This window comes from Scophthalmus maximus, chromosome 14 (genome assembly GCF_022379125.1).
Source record: "Scophthalmus maximus strain ysfricsl-2021 chromosome 14, ASM2237912v1, whole genome shotgun sequence".
NCBI lineage: Eukaryota > Metazoa > Chordata > Actinopteri > Pleuronectiformes > Scophthalmidae > Scophthalmus > Scophthalmus maximus.
The window spans coordinates 5,926,784-5,949,628 of NC_061528.1; the positions used below are offsets into that span (position 1 = coordinate 5,926,784).

The 22,845-nt window shown below is 43.8% G+C and overlaps 1 protein-coding gene across 3 annotated transcripts in view; it reads right to left on the minus strand.

The window, feature by feature from the left end:
• Positions 1-1,402: 1,402 nt before the first annotated feature.
• Positions 1,403-22,845, minus strand: part of clybl (citrate lyase beta like) — a 53,497-nt gene continuing 32,054 nt past the window's right edge. For 2 of the 3 annotated variants that reach the window (XM_035651670.2, XM_035651671.2), the window contains exons 3-8: positions 15,592-15,780; positions 11,143-11,244; positions 9,356-9,449; positions 9,096-9,263; positions 4,827-4,951; positions 1,403-3,280 (exon numbers count right to left, since the gene is read on the minus strand). In XM_035651670.2, coding sequence (XP_035507563.1) covers positions 3,185-3,280; positions 4,827-4,951; positions 9,096-9,263; positions 9,356-9,449; positions 11,143-11,244; positions 15,592-15,780 — 774 coding nt within the window. In that variant the 3' untranslated portion in view covers positions 1,403-3,184. The remainder of the gene's footprint in view (positions 3,281-4,826; positions 4,952-9,095; positions 9,264-9,355; positions 9,450-11,142; positions 11,245-15,591; positions 15,781-22,845) is intronic. The other variant, XR_004796376.2, reaches the window with a different exon arrangement.

The following is a 22,845-nucleotide window of genomic DNA, read 5'->3' on the forward strand; positions in this document are numbered from 1 at the left end:
TTTGCTGCAATTAGTTTGTCATATATTGTCATTAGAAGTCTATTAAAACATCAAGTCATTATTGGGGGGGGGGGGGGAAATCCCCGGGCGGGGAATTAGAATAAAACCATCTCTGCCACACGGGTCCCATTTAGATTAATGGAAAAATATGTAAAACATTTCGTTTTAATTTTCTCTCTGACGGTGTTTTGCATACGCGCATTCTCTCCGCCCCTGCGCGGGGCCCTCATCATTTATGAAAAGCAATCTCGGCCGGCACATTACCGGGCCCGTGAAGTGCTGCTCGCAGCCCTAATTGATTCCCGTCACAAATTTTTTTTTGTTGTTTTTTTTTGCGAGGTTCTAATCGTGTTAATTGTAATTTACTCTCTCAGGGAATAACGGGAGAGATGTGTTTAAATAAAAGCGCCGGGCGGACTGAGGGAGATTATATCGGTTCCACGCATAATAGAAATGTCATGTAGAATTACACAGCGCGTGGCAGACGGGGGATGCGTTCCTCTAATCTACAGAGATGTCACCGAAATACGTCTTCTTCTTCTGTTATTCCCAGATGTTTCTGGATTGCAAGGTCGTCGAAGTGGAAAGAAAGATGAGAGAAAAAGAGAGAGAGAGAGAGAAGAAAACGAGATCTGTAAAAGGACATAGATTGTTTCACCTTTATCCAGAGGAGGAAGGGAGGGAAGGAGGGAGGGACACAAAAAGGCCTGGATATTAATATCAAATACGAGCTAGATTATTGGGGGGAAGGAGGAAAAAAAATATAATTTGTGTGGCCCATTTAAACACTCTTGTTTTGTTTTGTCAAAATAAAAACTGATCAAATTCCTAATCATCCTCAGAAGAGTTGGGGATGTTTTGTTTGGCCTCTGCAGGAAGCCCTGAGCTGCTTCCTCTGCTTTGGGATCTTTCTTCCTGTCCTGCGTGGACACCTGTTGGTGCAGAGCAGTTCAAAGGGGGGGGGGGGGGGGGCAAGTTTGTCCCCGTCAGACTGATCTCCTTCACCGCTACACAAGTCACCCAGGGAGCCTCTGAGAGCTGGACATTAACAACCGTGTGAAACTGGCATCCTGAGTGAGGCTGGACAGGGACGGTCAGCTGTTTTGTTAAACATGTGAGGGGACAGAATTTATTATATCTCAATGCCAAAGTATTAAAAAGCTGAAATTCAAAAAGACAACAAAAAAGTGACAAAAGCAATATGTTATCTATATATATATATATACACACTCCTATAGGAATAGCTGGAATCCATATTTAATTGTTTGAGCAAATGAAATGCAAATCTGACAGAACATTAAATTATTCATAACAGAATTCAAGTTTAGTTTTATTTTGAAAACTTCATTTCAGATTGGACTGCAAAAATATGGCTGCAACAAACGATTAATGAGTTCTAATGAAAAATGTCACATGAGTTTAATCAAAATCCTCACAGCTTCATTTAATCACAAAAGCAACAGTAAAACAGGATATATTTTGAATTTATATATTATGATTTAAACAATCTGTACAGACTACTCACAATCGGGCGAAAGAAAAACGTATGAAACATCTTTTTTTTAAATATTTTACCATTCAAGTCCTCCAAGTTTTCAGAATGTGGCATGTCCTACGTCTACTCTGCAGTGCTTCACAAAATGGCTCCACCCAAAATAACGGCGCACACATGACAGCAGTGTTGTCCACCAACCTTCAGGGTGTACGAGGAGATTTGGTGAAAACCGGAAAACAAAACAAAAAGGTTGAATGGTGAAATCGTGACAGAAAAAAAGGAAATAAAAAGGTGAAGCCATCGGTGGGAGAAATATGTGGCCAAATGCCAAAGAGAAAGCTTACTGCTCTGGTCTTTGAGCATGGTGCAGGAGTGGTTTCGATCTTTCTTTCTTTTCTTTTTTTTTGTCTGGCCTGGCCTGGCACAGATCACAGTCCTGCCCCAGACACAATGGATCATACAGTAGGGGAGAGGGAGAGAGAGGGAGAGAAGAGTGGATGAGGTGGGTAAGGGGAGGTAGGTGCCTTTCATTACCATGGTCACCAATGGCACTATTAACCATTCAACACCCCCCCAATTATCCTCCCATCCACAGTCAGAGAGACAAAGCCCCCGGTCCTGGTCTGCTGGAGCAACATGGCCACTAATCTGTCTCCCTCCGACATCACACCCACTTCACTGTCTCTGGAAGTCAGACGTGCACAAGTGCCCCACAGAGCCACGTTTGTCGCACTTGTATATTCACGTCCGCACAACAAACTATAGTTTGCTGAATCTCGTTCGGGAGGTCGTGGTTTTTTCTTCTTCTTCATTATCGTGGCTGATAAAAAGGATCAAAGCAGGTGAACTCACGTAGCTGAAAATCCCAGTTTAACTTTTGTGTTAAATAAGAGACTGGGGCAAAGAAAACTGTCGCAGCGTGCGTATGTATGCGGTGTTTATTTTCCGCGCAGGTCATGGTGTGTCTGACGCCGCACGCCTTCTCCATCAAGACCACAGGCTCGCAGCTTCCACAGAGCGAGCTGCGTGTCACACACAAAAAAAAAGGAAAGCTAAATCGTGAGTTAACACACTTCCATCAGCGGCTCTTTTTTCTTCTTCTTTTTTTTTCTCAGCGAGCAGGACTTTTGATGTTTGTGAGTTAGGCCCTGGGCAGGGGGCTGAGGCCCTGACTGGAAGACCGGGACCCGATGAATAGATCGACAACAGTGGCTTGTTGTGTTTGTTTACCCTTTCGCCCAGCTGCCTGGACCGTGGAGATGCAAGAGCATTCATCATGACTGGGAAGAGATGGGAGGCACGGGCACACACACACACACACACACACACTCACACACACTGGAGAGTGTCATGATGACACACACTGCCAAGAATGTGCCTTCGCAGGGCGACAATCTTCGACACTCTGGATTCCAAAGGTTTGTTGTTGTGCAGAGTTTGAATTGGAGGATAAATCTCAGGGTGGAGTCATGATTGCAAATTGAACCTCAGCAGAAGAAGTAAAACTTTCAACTGCAACTGCCATAACACAGAAACAAACTTTAAAGAAATATTTAAACAAATTATTTGAAAACTGAAATTAAAACTTTTGTTGTCATGCGACCCCGCAAACCATTTCCAGTCCCTTTGACCTCTGCGATCGGGGTTTAGTCGGTGTTGGTTCCTCCGGGTTCCGTCCCCCAATTCGTGTCATTTCTCCGGCACCGCGGCAGAGAGCGTTACGATGTTCTGCGCCTGCTTCAGCGAGGGCATGTCAATCATGCTGCCGCGGAAGGTGAACGCACCCTGAACAGGTTTGCCAACAGAGGTGAGAGGCAAAAAGAGAAACGTTAGACCAAAGATTCAAAGTCAAATGGATTGAAATATTCTCAGATTGAGGTTAAAGTAGATTACTGTGTAAAAAAAAAGGACATAGCACGCCACTTTGACAGAAATCATATTTTGTCATATTTTGTGTGTACATGAGGATGTCTCATTTCATTTTGGAATGTCAGACCTTTTAATCTGTAATAAATTACATGAAACCAACTAATTTCAGCAACAGGATGTTGCAGAGGAAATTTTAACGTGAACATTTTTTGAATTATAATAATCTTCTGGCATAAAACACTATCTTGAGACATCACTGACTTTAAAATGTAGTCAATGGCTTGAGGTGAGAATTATGAAAAGCAAGCACCTGTCGTGCTGTCAGACAAAGAGACTGACCCAGCACACCGTTCAATCCTTCACACACACACACACACACACACACACACACACACACACACACACACACACACACACACACACACACACACACACACACACACACACACACACACACACACACACACACACACACACACACACACACACACACACACACACACACACACACACACACACACACACACACACACACACACACACACACACACACGGCAGAGGGATGGGTTAAGGATATGAATCCCTCGGGCGATGCTTAGTGCGAGCAGCCCTGGCAGGGAGAGAGGTGTGGGCAGCAGATTGTGTATTACCTCAGCAGATAGCCCACAGAGCTCAACACACAGGATCCAACCATGCACTAAATTAGGAACAATAATATTGTACACTTAATTTGCCCAACCCTCCCCAACCCCCCTCGTCTCCTATGATGTCTCTGAGAGTCACCCAGGGGTGTACAGTATGTGTTCTCTGGAACTACAGAGGTGTGTGAGAGATAACACAAAGGATCAGTCCGAGTCCAAGAGCAGAGGAAGACCCCCGTCATCCCAAAACACAGTCAGCACAAATATTATATAATGCATGATACATGCATTTGTTAAAGTTTTGTGTGTGTGTGTGTTTGTATATACATATATCTATCTATATATAGAAGAGACCCTGAATAATCATATATATATATATATATATATGATTATTCAGGGTCACTTCCATCCTCTTGATTTGTTAATGAACTGGATGCATCTTTTTACTGATTTTGGAGAAATCTACTGTTCTATCTAAGAATTAAAGTGACATTTAAATGAGGTTGTAGGACATGTAAAATTACTGAAAATATCCAGTCAAAAGCCAGTACAACTGCTAACAAAGTATAAAAAGCAACAGCAACTGGGCTATGACTTTTAAGTTATCAATACATTCTTCGCTGGCAAAATTACATTTAAGGCTAATAATACAACCACCTTTCAAGTTATACATGCTGATATTTAACTTTATTTCCGTTTTTGAGCAACTGGTAGCAATTTTAGACAAAAATACTACTCTACAAATTTATTTATTTTTCTTATTTGTTTTTTATATTCCAAAAATAATGTGATTTACTTTTGGTGGAGGATGTTAAAATTACCTTGCCCTCCTTTTGATGTTGGTCAAAAGCAGCAATGAGCTCTTTGGCCCACTGGACCCTCTCCTGACTGGGGGAGAACTCTTCCTGTACAGCCTGGATCTGCCCCGGGTGGATCACCTGCTTACCTGCACACAGAAACACACAGCAAGGGAAATTTAGATTAAATGAAATACAACAGCCGTTTGAGCTAAGAAAATTACGTTTTTTTAAACAGTTTATGCCATTTGCCCTTATAACAAAAAATATATTTTTAATTAAAAAATGGATGTGCAAAGAGCTGTAAAGAACTAGATGGGAAAATTAAAACAAAATGTCTGAGAACTGGGAAGGTGGTTTGCTGGCACTTGAAGACACACGTGACAAGGGAATCAGGAAACGCATGAAGACCAAACTGCACGTGTGTGTATGTGTCGGTGCGATCAGTGCCGCTGAAGGGGAATCAAAGGGACGTCATGAAGGATATCAAGTGTCTCCTCTCTCCTTGCTGTCGAGGTGAGACTCTGCTGAACACCCAGTTAGACGTCAGCATGTGACAGATCCAAACACTGGTGGTGAAAAGAACAGCCGACGAAAAATGTCCAAAAAACAATAAACCAAATTTAAAGCATCTTAACTACAAATATTCCAAAACTGACCAAGTATATATGAAGAAAATTTGTCTTTTCTATAAATGAATAACTATTTAGTTTCTACGCACTTTCTGTTTGGTATATACATATTTATTTTAGCAAGAACATGAAACTGAAACCCAAAATGGGGTTAAGGCTCTGACACAATTTTCACCCCCTCCCCAACCCTCCTGCTCCTGCTCCCACTCCCTCTCAGTCAAATGTGGGCGAACGCCACAGACATAATCCCATGTACATTTGCAGATCAAACTTGTAGCGATAAGTTAAGGTTATGAAAATGTCTGGTGAGAACGACGGCTCAGCGGCAGCCAGCAGGAACTCGACACTTTAGGGCTTAGCTCCGTCGCTGACAACAAATCCTTCAAGGTGGCTAAGCAGGCGGGGAGCACAGGGGGAGAAAGAAAAAAAATTAGCCCATGAGACGGGAGGAGGAGGAGAAGGAAAAAGGAGGAGGAGATGAGGAGGAGGCAAGACAGGAGAGGAAATGGGAGGAGAGAATCCACTCCCTTCATCCAGCTCCGCTCACCCCATTTAACCTCCGACAAACACAAACCAACGTTACACAATCAACACGCTGCAGTTAAATGCTTGAACAATTACTGGCGAGGGAATGTAATGAATTAAGCTGCAGGTTTATAACCAATAAATAATTTTCAGGGACGTGTGCATAATACTAACTGTGATCAAAAGCAATGTTGTGTTTGTGGGTCACTGCCAACGCACGGTTGTTGATGTGATTGTTTGTGTGAAGCAGACAGGACTGTAAATCAGGTTTGGATCGTATATATGGGGCCAATAAGACAATTCATAAATACAAATAAAGCATGTCAGAAAAACAAATAAAATAGTAGTGAAAATAAGAGCGGTAGTAGTAAAAGTAGCTTGTTCTCAGAGTGCACCTGATTGTGTACCTGTCAGGTCAAGGCCAGGATGAACAACACTCAGACATGGCTGTTTTATAACATTGCTGAGCATCATAAAAAAGTAGATGCAGATAGATATCATGCTTTCTAAAAGAAGTGGACAAATTTTTTTTTTTTTCATTGAAGTAAAAAGAAAAGCCAGAGCATCATTACTGCTGGAAAAATTCTGATAAACTGGATGAGTTGCAAAGGCAAATGTTCTTGGCTCAGCTTCAGAAGGATAATTTGTGAACGAGTGCCTTGTGGCTGCTTCAACCGGACAAAGTTGAATTGCTACTGAAGTCTTAGTTTGTCTTGAAGAAACGAGCGGATTTCTGATTCAGCACAAGATATTGAAAAACGTTGAAGGACAATGAAAAAAAGACTAAACTAGCCATTTTTGGGGGGTGAGATCTCTAGCTGAGAGTTGCATCATCATCATCACCACCTCCTGCCAAAGAGAAGCAGATCCAGTCATCACGTCAGAGGCTTGTGATATATGCATTTAATAATTTAGTAAGGCCAACGAAGGATGTTATAAAAACTGAAATGGCCCCTGTTAAGAAAAAGGTTGGCCCCCTGCTGTAACTGCACATTTTCTGTTGAACAAACAGCCCGAGGACTCCCCAGGGCCACACTGTGTGTTTTTGTGCGCATGCATGTGCATCATCCTGTCTGCAGTATTTAAAAGGAAAAAATTGTAGTTTGGTTCTCCAACTTTTTTCTAGGTGAATATTGTGAATCTGTTTTGAGGTGAGTGTTGCATTCTCAGAGAAATAAGGCAAGAGGGTTTGTTCTCTCCTCTACCTGTTTTACCACTGTGTGTGTGTGTGTGTGTGTGTGTGTGTGTGTGTGTGTGTGTGTGTGTGTGTGTGTGTGTGTGTGTGTGTGTGTGTGTGTGTGTGTGTGTGTGTGTGTGTGTGTGTGTAGGACAACAGGAGAATGACGGAGTGAAGACACAGACGGGGTGATTCAGGTGCCCTCAGTTACAGCCCATTGGTTATCCCAAAATGCATCATTCACACCCTCCAGCCAATCCCGGCCGGCCATGTGGTGCCGGCAGCTCATTGGAGGGCCGCTATTTAGCAAAGTGCTCTCAGGCGAATGATGGGCAGAGTCCCGGGGATGGGAAGTGAAATGAGAGTCGCTGAAAGCAGATCATTTTGTCCGACTGTCTTACATTTGTGGCAAACATATTTACTAGGATCATTGAGTCTTAATAAAAGCACAGGGTTTATTATACGTAAAATAAGGTGCTTACAAAGGGAAGACGCTGTTCTATGAAATCTGTTGGATTTTACCTTCACACCCTCCCATTTACCAGTGAGAAACACCAGTTTTTCTGTGTTCCACCACTGCGTTTCTGTGCTCGGTGCTAATGGGTGCTGATGTATGCGGCTTAGGCAGTGCCAAGGTCAATTACTGCACATGCAGAAGCTTTTGGCTGCACCTTATTATTGCTTAAGCACACTCAGGCCAGTAATAGCTGCTAAGATTATACTTTACAGAGTGCCCACGGCCTGTAAGCCACTAATCCAGTGCCTCGAACGTCGCTTTCCATATCAAATCTGAACACTTATTTCATCGAGTGGCTGTTGCCGTTCATTAGCTTTTATACCTGTTAAGGGGGTTAGGGTTTGGGTGATCCCTCCCTCTGTCCTGTTGTGCTTGCACATTGACAATAATGTTCATGTATGTTGAATTTCATTGGGTAAATATTTCATTAGAGAACTGCAAAAAAATTGCAGTGAAATGGTGAAAATTGCATGACAAGAGCTGAGGTAACTCTGAAGTAAACACAGAGAAATGCACAAACACTCACGCGAGCCCGCAGCACTATGAGAGCAGAGGTGGCAAATGAGGTCATCCGGAAAATCAAGTGTCTTGTAAGAGACAGCGAGTGTCTCACCAACCGGATGATGTGATGATGTCGAGTGCAGGTTCATACACGTGTCTAGGCCAGTGCAACATGGAGAGTGTACTGGGGGAATCATGACTTGACTTCGAGCCAAGAACCTCGTTTACTCCATCTTTTGTATGAGAGCCGACTAATGCTTAACGCTGTTCTGTTCCAATCATTGATCCCACATCCCACATTTTTACACACCGGGGGAAATTTGAATTAATCAGACAAGGGATAAAAATGCCAGAACAAATATATCTAAGGGAATTGAATGAAAAAATTGACTAAAAATCCACTTCAGAACAGCTGTCCTGCCCTCTGTGGTCTGTTACGTGCAGTCTGCATGGCTCTGACACACACACGCACACACACGCACACACACTCTCACACACACATTCTGAAAGTGTTGCCTGGCTACAGAGACACACAGAGGGCTGTTAAAGTAGAAGCTGCCACGCGCTTCCAATAACTCCCTTTGATCATACTTGCACACACGTGCCCAAGTACACAAACACAGACACACACTGCCATTCATGGCAGACAGTACAGAAATGTCAGACCAACAATTAACTTCAGCATCACCGAAAGTGCTAAAAAAGACAAAGATTTGGAGTAAGACAAAGTAACCAAGGGAAGGGGGAGTGCAAACTCTAGGATCGCCTGAACGCTGCTTGCCACAGTAAGTTGTGCCATTGGGAGAGAATGAAGAATATAAGGGACACAAATAAAGATCTCTGAATGATGTGAACCAGCTGCAGAAATGAGACATGATGACATCGGGACATCACATGATTAGATAGGGACACATTTGCGATGCAGACAAAGGGAACTTCACCTGTGAAGCCCATGAGTGCTCCCTCTCTGGCCTGCTGCCTCAGCCCCTCCACATCTTTGTAGTCTATGTAGACCAGGTCGATAGCCTGTAGCCCAAATGCTTTGGTGGTCACGACCACCTTCTGCCTGGCGTAAAGGAGCTCCTTGGCATCCTTAGTCCGTGTTGCACCTCAAGGGGAAAAAAAGTATGGGGTTATTTTGGGTGAGAGTAGCACAACTGTAGCTAATGGGAGAGAGTTCATCTGAAGGTGCAACAGCTACCTATGCTGGCGCAGAAGTCGTCGGAGCCGAACACCACGCCGTCATGCTGGAGACCAGCCCCGGGAGCGAGCCGGCGGATTTCCTCACACACCGCCTCGAGAGAGCACACGGATATTAGCATAATATGGGCTGACTAAAAGTGACACGTCTGCAAAGGTGGGAAGTAGTGTTGAGACATCTCGGCATAAATACTGCTGAATTATGCTCCTATACTCCTACAGCAGTTCAAAACGGTCCCCATGTTTCCTTTGCAGCCAGAGAAGCAAAACAGCCATCGTCACACTCAATCCTCTCAAACTAATGTCAATAAACTGTCAAACAATAATCTTCACTAGCGTTGTCTTTTTGAAGACTGATTTACTAATGTACATCTGCTAAGTATGCCACCTGCAGGCACATACAGGATACATGGACTGATGTCCGGACATTTTCCTGAACTTTTCTGGAAGGGTTGTATGTGAGAAGGCAAATATCTGCAAATGTTGTGCCGGACATTTAGCGGAAGTTTTCCTGCCAGCGACCCCAAAAAAAATTTCAGAGTGAGCCCAATTGAGCAGACAGCAGGAAAAATCTTGGAATATGCATGGCGAGCGAGTGGGCGCCTGAATGTTCTGGAATGTTTTGTGCTGTTGTGAACGCGTCTGACTCGCACAATCTCCTGCTGTGCTCAAGGAAAATGTCCAGGCCCAAATATTACTGACATTTTCCAAAGTTCATGTCTGAAAACAGCTTTTGTTTCTTAGGGCTGGGTATTAAAACCAGAATACTTCTTGGGTACCAGTAATGAAAGCTGTCATTAGACCTTTAGCCTTGTTTACTTATTCTACTGCCACATATTCCCTGATATAAATGTTTGTTTTGGCTTATTTGAGACTGTATTTCCTTTTAGCAAAGTTCTTGTGTTAAGAGAACATTAATTACAAACGCATGTTTTCATTTGTTAAATGAAAAAAAATCAAAGGGAGAAAAATTGAAATACCAGTCTGTACGGAAAAACGTCAAACAATAACAAGCCCCATTGCTAAGATGAGCTAATGGCTACAATTACTATTGAATAAGTAAAATAAATAAAATACGGAATGCAATTTTCTGTGGTGAAGAGTATGAAACAATAAGAACACGTCTCCTGCCTTGTTGGCCTCCAAATTAATTTCACCACTAGCTGTGCCAGTGCGATTTTTTTTGGTCTTTTTTTTTTGTCATGCTTGTAACCCGGGGTTCAGTCTGGGCAAAGAGGCAGGGTGCACTCAAGAAAGCACACAGAGGCATCCCCCTGTCATCAAAACACACAGGCAGGCTCACACACTCAACAAGCACAAACACAGTGACAGAATTAAGAGTTGGGAGCTAAAAAGACAAATCAAAGGAAGGGTTGGACAGCTTGTTTCTCCCCAAATGCCCAAAACCGTGCCCTCTTTCCCCCCATGTAGCTGAAGGTCGTGCTGCACTCTAACAGGAACCGCTTTGATGCTTGCCAAAATATCATCAAGAACTTTTCCACTATGATGATATTAAAACAATTCTAATTAAAAAATGTCAGCATGTCTTGAAAGGGACAGAGAGCGACGCGCACACGCACACGCACACGCACACAGACAGAGAGGAAACCAAAAAAAGGGCTCATTTTGAGAGACTGTCCGAAAGCTGTGAAAGCCTTTCATTTTGGACACGTGGAGAGCTCCGCTCGCTGATGCCGTCTTTAATCTAAAGTGAACAATGGAGGAACAGCAAAATGTCTTACGCAGGCAGGTTTTTTTTGGGGGGGGGGGTATTTGTTTGTAATTTACCTTAAAATTGAGCAGGCCCACAGCGGTTTCCACAAAGGTGACCAGGCGAATGGGTTCTGTCAGTGCCCGTCCTTTCAAGTTGCGCTGAAACCTGTCAACAAACTTAACACACAGGGACAGTCTCACGCACAGCTCATTAACAACGCCCACTGTTTCTGCGAATGAAAAACAATAAACCTTCAGAATAATCACAATGAATGCATTTGTTCCCACCACTCTGTACGACCACTCACGTTCATCGTGATGGTGTTTGTGCATTGTTAGAGCACATTTAATCTCGGTGGCACTTGCCATTATAGCAATAGCTTCTTCTTTTTTTAGAGTTAGAGAAATAGCTATTTCCACTCGGATCCATTTGTGACATCGTTGATAACGTTGAAGAAAAAAACGACGGGCTGCATTTCTGTTTGAAAGTAGTAGAGAGGTGTTGGTGCCACCGTCGGCTGACTTAATCAGCGCATTATTCTTATAGTATAAACTGGAAACTGAAACTCTGAGCATAAAAATATTCAGCGGTAACAAGGATAAATGATATGACATCTTTCAAAATCCAGACCGAGAGAGAGGAGGGGGGGGGGGTGTTATAGTTCAAAAACTCACTTTTGATACGAGTCTTGACACCTCTATTACCTACAATGTTCCCATCGCAGCGCTCATTCGGAGACGCGTCTGCTGAGGGTTCAAATAGCCGAAAAAAGCCAAGCACAGGAGAGCAGCAACAAAAGAGAAAAAGGGAAATGAAATATTTTACATTATCACCAGGGTTTCCCCCCGTCGTCTGAAGTCCTCTGCTCTTACTTCTTTCAGAGGCTCTGCACTACTACAGCGTGTGTTCCCCCGAGAGAGTGTGCACACATGTAAATGCGCGCATGCACGGATGAGCTCATGCATACACACGGGCAAAGCAGAGAAAGAAGAAGAAGAAGAAGGAAAAAAATGAAAAGGGGAGAAGAAACAAGATTTCGAATGTCTGAGTGTGTTGTACTCCTACATTATTCGGTTTTGCCTCCCCCCCTCCACGGTAAGGAAGAGGGAGAGCGGAGCAACAATCAGAGTGTGATGTGACACTTTTGCCGAGGCCTTTATTCGGCACGACTCCTGCTAATATGCGAGCTCACCTAAGTAGGCCTTTAAAACCAAGTTCAATTCTTTGAAGACCAAAGCATTCCAATTTTTTCCAACAGACCAGTTCACAGCGAGCCCTGGAGTGCCAGTGGGGTAGCCCCAAATTCCTAAATCTATCATCTGGAAACACACAAAAGCCCCCTCCGTCAGATATTTCCTTTCAAAGCCAGTCCCCCCCCCCCCCACACACACACACAAAAAAAGGGGAGTTATAATAAAGCTCAGAGTAGAAATGTCTAACTCCATGTGCCCGTTTCCTCTTCCCCCCGCTCCCTCTTTGACACACCAGGAAAAAAGACAGATATAAATAACCTCAGGTATACAGCGCCGCTATTTTCCTAAACGAAGAGCAAAAAAAATAACCCCCGTGCTCGCACTCACCACTCTTGTTCACAAAAACTGAAAGAGTGGGCCTCCATTGAAGGATTTCTACAACAAAAAAACCCCCCCAAAAAATAGGGGCAATTTTAATCATCTCTCCATTCAATCTCAGTCGGATAAATCATATCTGAGAGATTTGCATAAATACAAACCATCAAAGACTTTTCATCTTCAAAGCGGTTTTCAAGACCCAATAGGCTTTGTACTGTAATCATCTGAGGTCACAACCCTGTGGGAGCAAGGCTGCTATGGCAACATAAAAACTAACGCTGGGGGCTTAGCATAATATCCCCCCCCCGCCCTCCTTCGCAAACACGGGAAAGGGCGGGAGCAGGGGTCCGAAAGGGAGTGTTGAAAAGAGGGTGTAGATAAACCTATTTCTGTGACAGAGGAAACTAGGTAGATGTGGCCCATTGTGGGGGAAACCTAGCCGATATTACACACAGAGATTATCACGACTGCGCTGCGCCGCGCAAAGTCACCAGCGCTAACAAGGCTGCGGCGAGCCAAGTGGGCCGCTTGGATTCGGCCAAGGGAAAACAAATGACAGCTCAATGCGGCACCGCCGACTAAACATCCTCCAGGGCTCTTTGATTACATGTTTCTGTCCCCTCTGCTGTACTCGCCACTTCAGCCATTATACACTTTTGAGGGCCTGATTTGCGCTGCATAAGAGATACTATAGTCCTCGTTCGCTGTTCTTCTTGCGCGTACAGCAAAACCATTAGCTGTCAATGGCTCTCAAAACTAGGGCCCTTTTAATTTGTCATTCACTGCTGAATCGGGGGGGGGAGACAGAAAAGAAGAAATAACACCTCTTCTTGCCATTCAGAGCCACGCTACAAACAGGCCCTCCGACAATTTCACCACCCAAATCATGAAAAGAGAAGGAGGGAGAGACGGAGCCAGAGAAAGGCTGCTATAGTGGGACAAGTTTCAATTAATTTTCTTCAAAAGGGGGCCAGATTAAATGTTTCCGGCCTGCTGAAGTGTTCATTTCACAGAGGGGAAGCGGAGAAAGGGACGGAGGGGAGGGGACAGGAGGAGGAGTGGAGGAGGCGGAGCAGGACAGGGTGCGATTCTTTTTGGTCCCAGTGCACACCAAATAGTGTGGTGGGCAAAGAATGCACATGGGCTCCGAATCTGTGTGAGAATTGTCCCCAGACAAAGGAGGGAGTTACGCCTGTTATAGCCCAATAAGGCCTGTCAGTCACACAAGGGGCTGGGGGAGAGGAGGAAGGCAGAGCTAAAGATTTCCACACAAAGGGAAACAAGCAAGTCCATCTTTTAGCGACAAATCAGTCTGGAGGTTCCTGTGCTAATATCAATAAAAAGAGAGAAAAATAAACAAGTGAGGGATTTACTGCACCGTTTTACAAGAGTGGGGGGAGAAAGAAAAAAAAATCTGACACATGTTTACAACATGACTACACAAATAGACGCACAGGAAAGCATATGCAAAGCAGACGCAGCAAAAGCTGGGAGGACGGTACGATTTAATGGGCAAACATGAAAGAATCGAGGTCCCGTGCAGAACTCCAAACTTGACCTTGTGTCAGGAGCACACATGCACCTGCTAACGCAGAAACACGCAGCCAAACACATACTGTAAATCAAAAAGGAATCTGAAAACAGATTTACAGTTTACGACAAAAGTGTTTCTTGCCCAAAAACCGATGGTATTATTATTATTATTAATATTCGTTACATTGTTTTCTAAATAAATTCACGCAGAGCAAGAGTGTCTTTTTAAGTACGGAAAAAGCAGCAAAAAGGGGGAAAAAAACGGCCGAGCACAGGGAAAGAATTAGCCAACACCTGTCAGCAATTTCACTTGGAGGAAAGAAAGGGCAGCAGGAAATAGACGTGTACTAATTAAAACCACTAGTTAAAAACTTCCTGCTCCTCGCCAATACCTTTTCTGACTACAAATTATATTTTATATAATAGAGAGAGAGAGTCGGCCCAAAAGTCTGAGACCACACCCCATTCATATTTAGTTTGTCTGTTTATGTGAATACAGTCTTTGCTGATACAAATGTACAATTCCCTCATCTTTCTTAATCGGCAAAAAACTGTTCACACACAAACAGTAAAAAAGGGCAGACAGCGACGCTGGTTCCTCCTGGTAGGTGAACCATATGGAGCTGATCAGTAAGGCACGAATTAATGATGTCACTGTCTCCTGACCTTTCAGGCCCTGACATCCGTACAGCGCCCCTTTATAGAGAGCCAGAGGGATGGGCAGAGCCCAGAGAAACACCTCTTAACTAGGGCACAGGCCCGGTTAAGTATGAACAAATTGCAAAAATTTATTTAGAACAACAAATAAATGAGAAGAGTAAAAGATGGCAATCATTAAAACTTTGTTTAAAACATATCTAACCTTTGTTATGTTACACACATGATCCTCCTCAAACACTAGAACCCCCGTAGCCGTGTGACTGCAGAATGTGCTGACAGTTGAAATATCCTTTCAATCTAAAGACTGTAATGTAATGCATGATCGCAGCAGCATAATCTCATTCATTATACCAGCCTGAGTACTTTAACTCCGGTAAGTTCAACAGTGGAAGGGAGGCACCTCTGTGTCGTTACAGAAAGCTATCGGGCTTCTTCAGGCTAATCTGAAGAAATGTCATCCGTTTCTTGAGCCGCGGCCAAGAAAAACACCACGTCTGTTCCCGAGTCCTGCCACAGGGATCGATTCCCGCTTTTACTGGGAAATGGAAAAGTTTGTTATGATTGCTTTGAAGATTCCCGCGGTGTCCTCTTACTTCATGAGTTTGTGTAAGAGCACCACTGGGGTTTTCTTTAAGACATCCCGAGGTGAAAGAGAGAAATGTCTTTTTGTTTTTGCATGTATTCCAACTTTCTTATTCGTGGTGCTTTTAAATTACTCTATTCATCTTACTTTGAATTAGCCAAAATGTCTAACCTTACCCATTGCACCTCCTGCGTGTCTTCCACTTTTGGTAACATGATGGCGGGAGGCAGAACCTCAGCCTGCAGGATGACCTGCAGGTCGGCTTCGGCTAAACCACTGGACACCGAGTTCACCCTCACGCATTTCTCCGTCCGGCCCAGATCCAGTTCTACCAACATCCTGGGAATGGTCTCTCTGGCCTCTGTCTGCAGAACATAATCATAAGACACAGACAGAAATCCTCATTATCTAATGTGATGCATTTTGTCAGATTGCAGTTTGGAGTAGCTAATAAAGACGCACATTCATTCTCAACCTTGTGGAGTCGTAAGAGTCAAAACAATACCTTTTGACAGCACTGTAAAAACATGCGATGGCTGAAATAGGTACATTAAATTCTTAAAAAGGAAAAAAGGAGGTTAAAAACGTCTGATTATGTTTGGCAGATGGCTGTCTGTCATTCTGAATGGGACTGGAAAAATACCTGCAAATCAGCATTAAATGTCTATGAAAGTTATCATTATTTGGCTTTTTATTTCTATTCATTGCTTTGGGCTTTCAGCATGTTATGAAGCTCCCACAATGACTATAATCAATGTACAGACACTATGTGGTCAAAGAGGGAAAATGACAAAGCGTAGATCAAATCTGGGATTAAAAACATCAAGATGACACACTAACATGATACAAAGGCACAGACGTCATTATACATCTGTAATCTTCCTGCAGTCCATCCACACACAGTGTGACACAAATCAACTGAACTTTGTACTTTCATCGTACTCATTGTACGAGCAGAGCAGGAAAAGAGAAGAGGAGAGGAGGATGGGGAAAAAAATAAATATATATATATTTATATATCAAAGAGAAGCCTACAGTCCCAGCTCCTATCAGTAACACAGTAGCACACGCCGCTATATTCAAACCAGATGCTGGGCAACGGAGAATGGAGAGAAAGAGGGACGGAATGGGTGGAGAGGTGTAGCCAGTGAGATGAGAGGAGAGAAGGCTCTCTGGGAAAATGTGGTCCGAGTTAAGCGGCATGAGGAAATGGTAGCTTATGGGTTGTCAGGTCGGATCAGAGGCTGGAGCTGTTGAGTGCTTGTGTGTGAGTTTGGAGATGCTCAGAGTGAGATTTTATTTCGCCCTTTATGCTCCTGAAAAATATCTTAAAAGGAAAAATACTCTCAACTCTTTAATACCAGTTGCTGTGTGCACCACAACATGAAAGGTTTAGTTATAATAATAATAATGTGCGAAAAGACGGAAATGACACACAATGTTATGTGAAGGGAAATCATGATGGCAACTTGGTGATGCAACTGCATTGCATTTGTCCGGTCAACATCTGAGTGGAACATCCATACGGACTGATCATTAGCAGACTGATCACTGGAGCAATGTGTGTGTGTGTGCGTGTGCGTGTGTGTGTGTGTGTGTGTGTGTGCAGTCGTGAGAAACTGTAGACAGATATAACGTGGACGGCCCATACATCACGATCTCTTGTAAAAACTAAAAAGGAGACTACAGTCGACCTATAGGTTGAGTTGTATTAGATCTTATTGGGGAGCCCCTCAGGGGTCACGGGACAGCTTCTGAGACAGAACAGCCCCCGCTCTGATCTCCTGGTATGCAGAACTGTACTTGATATTATGAACGCCCCTTCAGTATCAATAAAATACGGTATCAAAGTACATATCAAAGATTTGCTCGGATTTAATAGGGGTCATAAGCAGGCTGGACTGCGGTGTGTCATCTACGTCTCCCACCCATTGAATGAGACAAGAGGGATTGTAACAGCAAATGATGAGTGCGCTGTGATCTTTGACTCGTACTCAAGTTTTCCTGTAACCTCTCCGTTGCTCTCCATTACTGTCGCTCTCATAAGCCGAGACAGACCCGTGACTGTATCTCGGTAACTTAAAACGGAGGGGGGGGCAGGAGTTTACGCGGCCGTAATTCACTATTCATAAACCTGCTACTTGGTGGATAATATTCTGTCTGTCCCTCTGCAGTTCGCGGTGACTGGAGGAAATTGATATGTGGCTGCTTCGCGTACCGGGAGTCACACTGATCCCTGACCAAACTAAATAAATAGTGATCCAAGTGATCAAAAAAAAAAAAAAAAAGGAAAAAAATAGTCTGGAGATGGTTGAGTCTCTGGCTCTAAACTCAGCCTGATATATAGGCAGCGTGGACATATATAAAACTCTTTACATGTAACCATTAGGCCGCTCATTGCAAGAATCGTCTCCTGCACTCTTCTCCTTTTGCGACTGCATTTCTGAAACCATGACACCAGGAATGGCTAAGGAGATGGCCAGGTCACTGTGCACTACCCTGTCTTTTATCTCTCTTTCCATCTAAAGGGAGAGAGAGAGAGAGAGATTATTCTGCCAGACACCTTGACCCCTATGGGCTCCGCTACTCCGAGCTTGAATAAAGCCCTTTGAAAAACAGATATTTTACATTAATGGACAGCCAACCAACAAGTTGCTTCAAAGCTCCCTCCCCAATCACACGGAGTCCCACGGAGAGCGCGGCCCGACGTCAGCTCCATCTCCTCTTTGATTTCCTCCATCATCCTCATCATTAGAAGCTGACACAAAGGCAGGCGGGCGGGCGAGCGGTCGGCCGAGCAGGCGCGGCTGTCGAACGCATAGATGCACACGTGAAGCTTTTCAAGTGCAGAGAGGCTGACCTTCCAGGAGAGCGAGGGCAGCTCCTTAGCACACAGCCTGAGACTGGACGCCCAGGATCCTACAGAGTGCTGTGGATGCGGGACCCAGCGTGGCTGCTGCCTTGTAGACACCACATCAGACTGGAGCGTCCAAACTGATGTGTGTGCACAGGCCACAGCAGCACCACCTTCCACTCCGGCATCAGATCATGGACGTCCAGCCCCGCCAACATGCCGCTGGAAACAAGCAACGTCACACATCGCCTCAGGACAGACTATGGGTGTACGTTTACACTTTGTCACTTTATTCAATTACGATTAGATCTGCTTTTATGAAGAGGTCCCACTTTATTGCCATTAATAAGACCCCTTTTTAAGCTGCCTTTGCTTGTTTACACTGAACTAAACAAGCAGGCATATTGCCACGCCATGTGTGATTTAACATGCAGGTGCTACGTAATCACAGTGAGTGACATGTATCTGTCCAATCTTTTACACATCGATTCAGCTTTTCGACTAAATTTCCTTCTGGGATGAAGGCACAACAACGACGTTCCCCCTTTTCGTGTCCATAAGTTGATACAGAACGTCAAGGCAGAACAAATACGCACCATTCTTGCCTTGAACAGTCTGCGTGAAGTGGGCTCCGGTAAATATCGTATATCAAGAAAGGGTGTGAAGAAGTGTTTTAGAAAAGGAATAAATAGGGCTGGATATTATTTAGTGTAGTAAAATAACATTTGCGCAGACAGCATCAAGAAACAGCGGTAAAAAATTTAATGAATTACTTAAATCTATGATTCTACAGCCGTGTCTGGGTTCTCAAAAACAACGTTTATGTAAATTGCACCTTTCTTCACCAACATGGTGTCTACAGAAACTATAGCGCTGTATCTTGTATTCTGAAAGTGTAAATATATGCTGTGCGCGGGTTTGGAGTAGAAAGACGGGAACGTCATAAGTCACAATGAGCGTAGCTGTTTTTCCATTTTATTTAATTTATATATTTTTACCTTTTGAGAGATGGCGTTTTGCGCCCCGCTGTGCAACTCGCGGTGCCACTTACAATGAGCCGCCGCCTGTCGCAGGTGAAGGCTGCCTGCCTAAAGTGTGACTGTGCACGCATTTGCTCATTTGTCTTTGTCACTATGTGTGTCTGTGTGTGTGTGTGTGTGTGTATGTGTGTGTGTGTGTGTGTGTGTGTGTGTGTGTGTGTGTGGTGGTGGGGGGGGGGGGGGGGTTAGCAGGCTTCAAGTCATCGAGGATGGGTTTTGACAAGTGACATCCTGCGTGAGTGAGATGACTGACTATATCAGGCTATGTTGATAACTGAGATGTAGCAGAAGGAGATTCAGGCATTCCCTTCTGTCAGCTGGAAGCACTCGGTGTTATCCACCATCCTGTCAGGGCAGACAACAAGACATAACTAGCAGGACGGAGGAGGAGGAGGAATTTGTAAAAAAAATAATGTTCCAAACTGACAGCCTGAGCTGGAAAGCAGCTAGCTATTACACCTTAATTAGCCATGAAAAGATCTCATTAGAGCTCTTTAGTTACAGTCCATCGCAAGTTGCATTGCAATGCTTGCAGGAAATACATTCACCAGACTTGAAGCCCATTTTGTGGGGAAAATTGAGGCAGTAAAGCTCATCCAGTTATTTTAATGTTTTGATATATTTAAAAAAAACTAGCTTAATTCTTCAATATTCTCCTCTATGTGTTGTTATTATTGTTTTAGTAGAGAAGGAAAAAAAGAGTATTTATATATATTTATATTCTTTCTTTCTAAATAGCTAGCTGGGTGCTCCCTCTCATTTTGAAATAAAGGATAACTGAATAAATCCCTTGCAAAGATAAGACTTTGCTTATTTTCTCCCCCTCACATGCACCCACATGTTCCCTTCCCCTCCTCCTCCTCCTCCCATCCTTTCATGTGTCCCTCTCTTCATCACCTTCTCCATCATCACTCTTCCTACCAGGGTTAGTAGTATCCAAGTGTTGGGTGTGTTGCGCAGCCCCACGTAGCACAGAGCAGAGCGAGCCGCGGCTCTGCCAGTAAAAACACAGGAGTGTAACAGGATAATGGGAGCGAGAGAGAGGTCCTCTCTGTTCTCTGTGTCTCAGAATGTTCTGATCCCTTGCCTGGCCACAATCTTCACCCTTAACTCGCGTTATCTGGGGCTGCTGGAAGAATGTGTGTTTCAGAAGGCAATCAGAAGACCAGAGAAAGATGGAATTATAGTCTGTGAAATCTATTCAATCTCCTATTGAATCTAAATTTACTTGACACACAATTTTTGAAACATTCACTCCCTTAAATCCCTCAAGTCTCCATCTTCACTAACACAAGCCAAGACCTGATCGTGAGGAAAGAATACTAATCACCACGCTGTATCACTCCTATGCACCGCGACCTCTCGTCAATACCTGGCAAATTACAGTTTGAGCAAAATTCTGCAATTATTTAACCTCAAAATAACACCTTAATAATTTGGATGGTACACCGACTACGAATAGGGAGAATGGCGCCTCTAACTGTGTCACACAACACCAACTACGGGTCTTCCGCCAACTATTAGAAGAAGCTAGCTTGGTATCCTCACTATGGACATCTGGAGTCAGTTCGGATGTTTCTGGTCCGGAAAAATGCCAGAAAATTGGTTACGGGCATTTTCCGGATTTTGCCGTTCACATATTAGGAACACAGCAGGAGGCCGTCTGGGTCAGATGCGTTCACAACAGCAGGAACATTTCGGAAAAATTTAGGCCTAGTTTGCCTCCAGAAGCTTTAATCACTCGGAGCACAAGAGAATGTAAGGTACTAGCGTCCTGTAATTGGCTGCAGAGGCCACTGTTGCCACTGAACAGCGAAAGTTACGCAAAGTCTTGCTTTAACACACGTACACTCACACACCCACACACATCCCCTGTGACCGACAGCTGAGTTTTGGATTGGAAGGTCTTTCTGATCTGGTCTATTTTCTGGCTGAGCAGCTCACATCCCATTTGTGAGTCTTGGCAGCCTGACTGGGAGTTTCTCTCAAGTCTCCGGGGTCCTCTGAGGTGTTGAGCACAAATACACGCACACAGACACGCAGACACGCACACACGCGCACACACGCACACACGCACACACGCACACACGCACACACGCACACACGCACACACACACACACACACACACACATATATATATATACAAGGATGTAAATACATGCACATACTGACACACTAAATACAAATGTTCAGTATTCATAATTCAACTGGCTAACATTATTTCCCAGGAGTTCATTCTGTCAAGAGTTTAGTCATTTGAATCCACTTAAATGGAGAGCCGATCTTTCAGTGTCCTCTGAAATAACACAGTGAGCACTGAACTGAGGTCATGTATCAGTTGACAGTTGGCTGCATAATTTATGTTAAGTTGAAAATCTCTGGTGTCAGACATAGTTCATGCGTGGACCACGGCTCATACATTGACTGCGCGACATCCTAAAGGTAATAGACCGTAATAATGTCATCCACTCAACAATGGGGTCCTCTTTTCTTCCCTCAGCTGCTCTCACAGCAGCCAGAGAGGCGTATCTTTGGACTGAGGCAAGTAGTGTAACCAAGGGAGGGACAACAACTAAAAGAGTGAAATAATTAAAAAAAAGTCTGTGCTGAATTGAAAGTTGATACGGTCAATATATTCATTAACCACCACTATATATATGTATGCACAAGTCAAAATCTGTTTCTAATTCACGGATGAAAGAACATAAAGCAAACGCACAACACCCCTTGAGTAAAAGAGTAGGAAACATTTCTAATGACAGGGAAATGTGATATGAACAATGTGAAAGATATTTTTTTTTTCAATAAGTGAATTAGGGACATTTTATTATTGTACGTTTTTATTATTGTACGTACCAGCTATGAGATACTTATTTATTGATGTCTTCTAACTATAAATGGAAGAAGTCTATTTCAATTTTATCAAACAACAACAACCGCTCATTCGATCGACTTCAACTTGGAAGATGCCTTGCTGCGCACCGTCTACAAATCAATCTCCACCGCACCTCTTATTTCTGTAATTTAGCTGAAGCAAACCATCACATAAAGTCTAAAGTTTGCGGCAAATTGCATCAACAAAACGTGGCAGAATCGCGCATGTTGAATGGTCGTAATGTCGCCAATGTTCTCATATAAACTGTAGAAATAGAGGAGTGACTGGTTTCTGGCTTCAACATGGGCCAGTTGCCATAAGAGCAACTGAGGGTGTTGATCAGTGCCATCAGAGATTATTTTAGATGAATAAATAATGAATTAACATTTTTTTAAGCACCACCAAGTGGCTCTGGTTCTGTAACGTACGGACAGGGAACCCAGGAAACTTGTGTGTCGTACTTGAGTGATGGACAGGGGCTATCAACTGTAACAAGTTGTGTACGTGCACGCCTTCTTGTATGTGCGTACGCTAGTGTGAGAATGTCTGTCTGTATGTGTCTACATGTGCACACTTAGGTGTGTGTGCGTGTGTGTGTGTGTGTGTGTGTGTGTGTGTGTGTGTGTGTGTGTGTGTGTGTGTGCATGTTCGTGTTCGTGT